The 9571-nt window shown below is 48.6% G+C and overlaps 1 protein-coding gene across 1 annotated transcript in view; it reads left to right on the top strand.

Moving 5' to 3' along the window:
• Positions 1 to 232: 232 nt before the first annotated feature.
• Positions 233 to 9571, top strand: part of MGARP (mitochondria localized glutamic acid rich protein) — a 358811-nt gene continuing 349472 nt past the window's right edge. The window contains exon 1 of the mRNA XM_086962171.1: positions 233 to 397. Within this exon, the coding sequence (XP_086818297.1) occupies positions 328 to 397 (70 nt within the window). The 5' untranslated portion in view covers positions 233 to 327. The remainder of the gene's footprint in view (positions 398 to 9571) is intronic.

Here is a 9571-nt window from a genome sequence, read left to right as displayed (position 1 = left end):
TGCTGGTGTTTTAAAGGTAAATTGCTGTTAAGGGGGAATAATGAGGATGGACTCATTTACATTTTTAAAGCACTGATTTCAAGATGGATGGTTCAGGTATAATAAATAAACCCATGTCACAGCCAGGAACAAATACAAAAGTAGCATGTCCCAAGATGGCGCTGGTCGTCGCCACGCATATTGTTTCATTTGCTGGAATCTTTCTGGACGCGTGCTCGCGCCGTACGAGCAATCTCACAGCTGGCCGTTGGAGGCACGCGTGCTGTCAGAAGCTCGCTGGCCTTGGTTGTGACATTTCGCAGGAGCTGCTCCAGAACTGACACCAGCATGTCCGCGCTGTGTAGAACCGCCTGCCTCAGGCTGCTGCCCCTGGCCCGGGCCCCCCTTCCACGGACTGGTAAGCACACATAATACAAGTTCAGCGGATTGTCTAAATCATCTATTTGCTTAAAGATGCGAACGTGCACGTGCTCATAGGATACAAGTAATATTTTTCTTTCTCACACTTAAAATATGAATTTTAACATCCTTTGACTCGAAGTGGAGTGGTTACTGTTTAAAGTTGGAAAAAGTTGAAAAGAAATTAAACGTGTTTACCATTACAAAAAAAATACCCTCCCATTTAAATAGGCAGTGGCACGTGTGGTTTAAAACAACAAAAAACAGAGCTTGGTCGGTTTTCGAAGCAATGGCAGTTTTATTGAAATTTCTTCAGTGCCCTAGGGTGATGTTTGTGAGATCGTGGACCATGAAGGTTCATTACTGGGTGAGGTCGGATTTCCGTTGACGCTTACTTGATAGTTCTATTTGTTGTGGGAGTTCACTTCTTTATTTGGCCCATGATTTAATATACTAATACTTTTCTACCCTGTATAAAAAAGTAGTTACTCCTGCGCGGTTTCCTAAACTCTCCTTATTGCTGCTTGCACGTGGCGAAACATCCGTAGTGTCTTTGAGTGGGGGTGCCGCCTTCCATGGCTCTGAGCTGCACTTAGCCCATGCCCTTCGCCTCCTTGATGTGCCCGGAGTTCTTCTTCTTGACGCTTAAGAAGGTGACCCGTGCTTCCCGCAGTGCGCAGACTCTTCCCTCCTTGCACCTTCCTTACATCAAACTCTGTAGCTTCAAGAGGATGAATTTTATTTAACACCCTTCCTTAAAAAACATACAAATAAAGCTCGTTCTAAAGCCATGAGCGTTCCTTCCAGGACGCACTATTCTGTTTAAACCACGGTTTCTTGACTTTAAGAGAAAAAAGTCATATTTGGTTTGGTCAAAACAGGTAGATATGCACTGTGCGGGAGAGAGGCGTTGGGTACACATGCACCCTGCCAATAGATAGATCTGGGTTTACAGCGTTGTCTAACTCGGGTTTGGGAAGGAAGGCATTAATACGTTGATATTTAATGTCTTCGAGTACACGCTCCACTTAATATCAATATTTCTTCACTGTATAATATTCATGGCTTCAATCTTGAGATTTATGTAAATATAGCCTTAGTGCTTAAACACGCTGGTATTCGAGCACTTCATTTGATCCGATCCATAGGTTGTCTCTGATAACTGTTTAGGTCTCGCCTGTCGATGCGCATGCGCATCGAGCAAGCGAGACTATGGGGGCTCATCGACTCTTTATCCAACTTGCAAGGAATCGTGGCGATTCCTTGCAGTGCCCGTGACTTTTAAGCTCAATGCGCATGCGCATTGAGCTTAAAAGCGCGTGCACGTCCGTCTTTGTTTACCCGCTCCGCCCCCTTCCCGCCGTCTCGCATTTCCCCCTGCCGCATCAAAGGCTTTCACGGCCGGCCGGCCATGCTTTCAGTTTCACGACCGGCCGGCCGTGTCAATTACATTTCAAAGCCCGCTCCCCCTGCTCCGGCCGAGACACATTTTTCTGCTTTGCAGTGTTATTGCTTAATGGAGCGTCCACCTTTTGCATGTGCCTAGGTTCTTCCGGAAGCCTCTGCGCCGTTCAGTGAGTACTTGGCATGCCCGCGCAGCTTTTGCTTTGAGTTGTAGGTTTTGCAAAAGGAGCTGGTAGCACTGTGTGCTTGTATCTCATTGCGTGTCTACACCAGGCTGAGCGCCATTTACTGGCAATCTTTCCGGGCTGGGCTGCACACCCTTGCCGCAGGTCTAGGCTTGCCTCTGTGCTGTTCTCTATGGGTTAGCACTGGACTCGGCCACTCCTGGAAATGTGACTGTCCTGCATCTTTGTAGCCACTGTATCCTATAATGCTACAGGGGACAGCTTCATGCCCACAGCCCACCCACACCGCTCCGTGTGCTTCTCCTAAAACAATCGGCATCCCTCTGTTATAGAGAGTGGCACGAGCCACCGCATAGAAGAGAAAGTCAGTGGGTTTTAAGTAATATTTGGTATTACATATAATATGTGCAACCCTCTGCTCTTCGTAATCTTCGGGAAATAGGCATTTTGTATAATTGGCAGTAATCTCCGGAATACGCGACCCCTGATCTTCGGTCGTCTTCGAAAAATAAACTCCTCCCTCGCCTGACCAGCTAGAAGCAGCAGATCTCCGAGATTAGTTACTTGTCGAGCATTATCGTTCTTATCTTTAGCATTTTGTATGCTTTTTGACTCTTTTAATTCCGGTTTCTAAATCCTTTAAACACAACATTACGAATATGTATATACTGTTGGATGACGGCGTAAGAAATGCGGAAATTGCAAGCAGTACCCAACACCATCAGAATCTCAGCACACACGCGTACAAAGGCGCACACTCGCCCACAAACTGCACACAGCTGCACACGTTCACCAGCTGCATGCTCACCCCTCAGCACATATTCAACCTTCGCCCTTATCCATCCATTCATACAAGGTGGACGCATGAATACATACTTCCAGGCACACCCCTGGAAGATGCATAGATGCGTGTGCACCCACTCTGGCTTCACTCTGCCAGCCCCGCCTCCCTCGGCATCCTTCCTCCCAATCTCTGGCTCCCTCTGTCCTCTCACCTCACTGTGCCTGTTCTCTCCCCAGCCCCTCCTCTCTGCCGCTTTGATCTTCTCCGTGAGCCGCATGGCCTCTGAGAACATCAAAGCAGCCTCCAAATGCTGACCATTTGTCACCCCCTCCCTTCCTACTGGCATTCCCCCCTCCCTTTTCGCCCAGTCCTTGCTTTCTGTCGTCTTTTCCACTCAATGTATTTTTCCTCTCACTCCATTCTCGCATGTTCATAAAGGTTACTCTGCCAATGGACTTTTCATCGAATTCTTAGAGAGTCGTGAGTGCAGACCTCATGTGCCTTAATATTGGCAAGTTCCGAGACTATGCATGCTTTGTTTCAGAACGCTGATACGCCTTCTTTTTAAGTCATCAAAAAACTCTTGCACCATTTGTTGGGCACAGCGTATATAGTACTGTAAAGTATTATTATTTTAAAAACGAAGTCTCATCAGAAGTCTCAAATGAAAAGTTCACTCCCATGTCACCAAATGGTAATTCTCTCAATTGTAATCTACTTCGTGTTTATGTCGGGAAAGTTTAGCAACAGCAGTGAAGCTGAGGTGGAAATCTGGGATAAACCATCATTCGGGTCAAGTGAGCCGGTGTATTAAGCTAAGGTATCCTTAAATTCAGCCACTTCTTGCACAAGCGGCAGACATCCTGAGACTTGCTGTACTCGTGAAATGTTGTAACATTCCCAGCTCGGGAAACATGACACGCACACTGTACACATTACCCATGAGGTCAGAGCAAACAACGCCTGCTTTTTTTTCACCCTCTGTTTGCAGTCACTTACAGAAAACTAAAGCTACATTCCTTGTGTCCAAAATGTGCTTTGCGCTTCTCCCTTCATTACGAGTGAGACCATTTCAAGAAGGTAATAACAATTGGCTTAATATGCATATGTTTTTCATCTGTAGGGGAGGTGTAGCTGTGCTCTGCTTTCGATGCTGTTTCTGTAGGCACCGTTGTTGAGACGAGAAGTGTTTTATATGCGTGCATGATAATGCAGGGCCTTTTATAACGACTAAAGATTCCAGAGTCGCAACTCACCCTCACCCTCACTCTCACTCTCACTCACCCTCACTCTCACTCACCCTCACTCAGCCTCAACTACTCCCCCTCACCCTCACTCACCCTCAACACCTCACCCTAACTCACCCTCACCCTCACTCACCCTCAACACCTCACTCGCCCTCACCCTCACTCACCCTCAACACCTCACCCTCAACGCCTCACCCTCACCCTCAACGCCTCACCCTCACTCACCCTCACCCTCACTCACCCTCACCCTCAACGCCTCACCCTCACCCTCACTCACCCTCACTCACCCTCACCCTCACTCACCCTCACCCTCACTCACCCTCACCCTCACTCACCCTCACCCTCACTCACCCTCACTCTCACTCTCACTCACCCTCAACTACTCCCCCTCACCCTCACTCAGCCTCAACTACTCCCCCTCACCCACCCTCAACACCTCACCCTCACTCACCCTCAACACCTCACTCGCCCTCACCCTCAACACCTCACCCTCAACACCTCACCCTCAACACCTCACCCTCAACACCTCACCCTCAACACCTCACCCTCAACACCTCACCCTCAACACCTCACCCTCAACACCTCACCCTCAACACCTCACCCTCAACACCTCACCCTCAACACCTCACCCTCAACACCTCACCCTCAACACCTCACCCTCAACACCTCACCCTCAACACCTCACCCTCAACACCTCACCCTCAACACCTCACCCTCAACACCTCACCCTCAACACCTCACCCTCAACACCTCACCCTCAACACCTCACCCTCAACACCTCACCCTCAACACCTCACCCTCAACACCTCACCCTCAACACCTCACCCTCAACACCTCACCCTCAACACCTCACCCTCAACACCTCACCCTCAACACCTCACCCTCAACACCTCACCCTCAACACCTCACCCTCAACACCTCACCCTCAACACCTCACCCTCAACACCTCACCCTCAACACCTCACCCTCAACACCTCACCCTCAACACCTCACCCTCAACACCTCACCCTCAACACCTCACCCTCAACACCTCACCCTCAACACCTCACCCTCAACACCTCACCCTCAACACCTCACCCTCACCCTCACTCACCCTCACTCACCCTCACCCTCACTCACCCTCACCCTCACCCTCACTCACCCTCACCCTCACTCACCCTCACCCTCAACACCTCACCCTCACCCTCACTCACCCTCACTCACCCTCACCCTCACTCACCCTCACCCTCACCCTCACTCACCCTCACCCTCACTCACCCTCACCCTCACTCACCCTCACCCTCACTCACCCTCACCCTCACTCACCCTCACCCTCACTCACCCTCACCCTCACCCTCACTCACCCTCACCCTCACTCACCCTCACTCTCACTCACCCTCACTCACCCTCACTCTCACTCACCCTCACTCACCCTCACTCACCCTCACCCTCACTCACCCTCACCCTCACTCACCCTCACCCTCACCCTCACTCACCCTCACCCTCACTCACCCTCACTCTCACTCACCCTCACTCACCCTCACTCTCACTCACCCTCACTCACCCTCACTCACCCTCACTCACCCTCACTCACCCTCACTCACCCTCACTCACCCTCACCCTCACTCACCCTCACCCTCACCCTCACTCACCCTCACCCTCACTCACCCTCACTCACCCTCACTCACTCTCACTCACCCTCACTCACCCTCACCCTCACTCACCCTCACCCTCACTCACCCTCACCCTCACTCACCCTCACCCTCACCCTCACTCACCCTCACCCTCACTCACCCTCACTCTCACTCACCCTCACTCACCCTCACTCTCACTCACCCTCACTCACCCTCACTCACCCTCAACACCTCACCCTCACTCACCCTCACGCTCACCCTCACTCACCCTCAACACCTCACCCTCACACAGTGCAATAGGTCTCAGACCATTTCAGTTAGAGCTTTTAGAAATGTTTATGGCTTTTTTTATTTGTAATTCTTTAGCATTGGCTACAGGAAACAAAAATGCTAAACATTTACCAAAAAAACCCATAAACAATTCTAAAAGCACTAACTCTAATGGTGCGAGACCTATTGCATTTCCAATGCTTGTTTTGATGATGTCGTTAGTGTTTTCCTAGTTGTACCTTAATATACCTGAGCAGCATTTGGTGTCTATATTTGCTGTTTCCTAATAGCAATTCTATGTTCTTTTGTTTCCTTTGTGGTTCATAATTACAGTTCTCCGGCATTTTGCTTTGTTTGGGTTCCCTAACAGCATTTTTCCTTAAGTGGTCTCCGAAAACACGTATACAGCCTTTTACTTCGTAGTGGTTCACAGTTCGCCTTCTGCTGCACTTTGTTTTCCTTGTGGTTCCCAGTGTATTTTCTGTTGTCGGGCCTCACAAAATCATAACAATGTTACTAGACCTGCAGGTTTGGTGACTCAAATAATCTACTCGACCTAATTGTAATGCTTTTTACCCATAAACTGGCTTCAAATGATGTGATCCAGGGTGTTGGACCTGATACTCGTCAGTTAGCGTTTCCCTGAACGTTTTTGCTTTTTCTGCCAGGGTTTTGCTGATTCTCTTAAGTGGTCTCTGGGCTTTGGGCACTTTCCCACTGTAAATATGGTGTGAAAGTGCGTGTGCCCTTCTTACTTGTGTTGGGAAGTGACGCTGAATAGATATCCTGAAACATGGGCTGATCTGCCATGGCAGACCGGTTCGTATGCACTGGCAACTATCTTGAATAAACCTGTGAGTAGCTTGCCATTGTAGGTCGCTGTATGTGCGCACCTGCACACATGATGCCCGTGACTGCGTGTGCTGCCAACGCAGGATAGTGCGTGCAAATGCATTAGTTAAACGCTTAGAAATGCCTCTTCTAGAATATATAAATTTCTATGCTCAAAAAGTCTTGGGTACCGTGGTGCCTGCAAAAATATTTTAAGGAATGGGCAAAGTGGGCTCTGGCCCAGGGCCCCAGCCTTTCAGGGGACTCCCTGATAGAGCCTGCTCTGTTCTACAGAGAGATTTGCCCTTATCAACGTGAATAATGTGTAAACAGATTTTGTTCTAAATACTGTTTTCCTTTAAGTTACTTTCTACTGTGGGTGATGTGTAAGAGTCTGTTACAGACATTTTGGAGAGATGCTTGTTTCATGCAATATCCATAAAAAGTTTCTTCTAGATCAAAACAGAAACTCACATATGAGAAATTGAAGGGTGTTACAGAGATTTTTTTCAATAACATTAGTGAGCTGCTGATGTTAAAATATTAAAACACAAGTCACTATCCCTGAATATTTGATGTAAACAAATTTTGAATCTGATTGAGTTTGCCTGTGCACCATCAGTGACCTGGCCAAAGAGGGCATGAAAGAGCTCCAATTGAATATTTTGGATCAAAGCATTTTCGAACGGGGCCCCCAAAATGTTACCGCCAGGGCCCCCAAATCCTTAAGATGTGTCTGGCTCCAGTGGACACCAAGGGGCGGGGAAGCACATCTGGGCATTCCCCAAGTGACAGCCATAAACCATGGACATCCCACTGGAATGGCAGACCTCTGCTGTTTGAGGGCTGAATAGGATAGGTTGAAGATAGAGGTTTTGACACTTAGCCTCTAGGGGCTGGATCATGGCCCCACAAAAGATTAATATCTGGATTCCATGGCCCCATGGCAGAGAGACCGCAAATTTAGGGGCGACATATGTGGTTCGAATGGAAACCCCCTAAACTACCCTTAACTTCAAAGAGGAAACAGTATTGCTACAGGTGCCATCCTTCATCAAAGGGCGAGATATGCTTGTGGGGATGTGGGTCTTGAGAACTCTGACTGCATGGTGTACATTACCAGAGGACTCTGATGTGCACATGGAGGATAACTGGCTGAATAGGTGCCGGCCTTGGCTGAGGATCTGCTGTTTGGTGAGGCCTGGGGTGGTCTGTCGAAGGGCCCAATTGCAGGCCTCCTGTTTTCCCAGAGGGCTTAGGGACATCAAGATCCCCCCTCGAGGTACCTATACCATCTACCTGTGACATCTGGAGAGCAGTGCTCTCTCAAGTGCCCACCTCAGCTACTAAATCCCAACTGGTAGCATGGTGTGGGCGTGGAACTAAGGCTTGTGTCTGGAGACCAAATTGCCTAGTACGTAGCCCCAAAAATCTAGCCCACATCTAAGGCGTGTGGTTTCTGTACTGCAGGTACCCTGACACTCATAAGCGTTTAGTGGTAGTGTGCGGATTCACCTCTTGCCTGACCCCTCGAAGTCCGCTTCATCGGTCGTGCCGCATTTCTCACTCTCACGCAACATGCTGACTGCTTGCTCAATGCATGCTGTTTCCAATTCACAGGGTGCAACCCTCGAAGGTGGGATGTACCCGTATTAGTGCCACATTCTGCCTCATGTCTCTGCTCAGCCTGCGCGCGTGTGTGTGTGTGTGTGTGTATGTGTGTATATATATATATATATATATATGTGTGTATATGTATATATAGATATATAGATATATAGATATATATATCTATCTATCTATCTCGACCACAAGCACCGAATAAACTTTATGGCGCACTATACTGTGGTCCGTATCCGTCATTTAAAGCTCGTGCAGGATTGCATTAGAAAAACGGAATACCTGGATATATATATGAGACCGAACTGGTCTGGTGCAACCTCATCATCGTGCATCAGATGTTGTGCCTCATTTTTAGGGAGGTACGGAATTGCAACTCTTCATGTTCGAAATCTGAAGTTGCTGGTGCGACCCATACCAAATGCCACCAGAAGCTGTGCCCGGGTCACCTGGGCATGACCCGGAAGACATGTTGGCACCAGGTAGTAGCGAGAGAGATTGACTGGGTTGAAAGAACGCTTCCGAGACCATACAGAAGTGTGTCAAGAGACTGTGTGACTCCTTTGTATTCTAGGACCTGTGGGTTATCCTCCTGAGTGGCTGCTGAACTCCCCTAGTTTACGTCTACCTCCTAATTAAAACTGCTACATATTCCCACCGACTTTCCAAGGACCCAGACTAAGTGTGACTTCGGTTGTGTGCTTCCCAGTGTCCGGGAGGCACGGGCAGTTATCTTCCATCTCGGGGTGTAGCTAAAGGGTGGAGGGAGGCTGGGGCCATGATGTTTGCAGGGAGAGAGCGATTCACCTGCTGGTTACCAGAGGCACTGAATTAGAGTGCTGAGTGCGAATGTATGTGTAAGAGCGCGCTGTACGAACTGGCTGATAACTGTCGTACCGCAGAGTGAGGGAGTGTGTGTGTGTGTGTTGGAACTGGGGTCACCAGCTCCCCGAGGGTAGCCTGGCACGAGCGGGTAGGCATCCGAAAGCTTATGTGTAAAGCGACCATACAGCACACGCATCCACTGAGACAGTAAAATTGGGCACGCAATGAGTGACACCACTCCAGTTAGTTTGTATAAAAATTAGATAACTTTTATATAGAGCAGAGTCAGGGTAATAAAAAATTACAGTATCAATTACTTATTAGTTTTCCTTCAGAATACATATGTTTCAACACTTTGCAATAAATACTCAGAGGAATAAATATTAAATATCA

This window comes from Lissotriton vulgaris, chromosome 3_1 (assembly GCF_964263255.1).
Source record: "Lissotriton vulgaris chromosome 3_1, aLisVul1.2, whole genome shotgun sequence".
In the NCBI taxonomy this organism is placed as follows: domain Eukaryota; kingdom Metazoa; phylum Chordata; class Amphibia; order Caudata; family Salamandridae; genus Lissotriton; species Lissotriton vulgaris.
The sequence above is the reverse complement of the archived record's forward strand: the minus strand, read 5'-3'. Positions and strand labels throughout refer to the sequence as shown.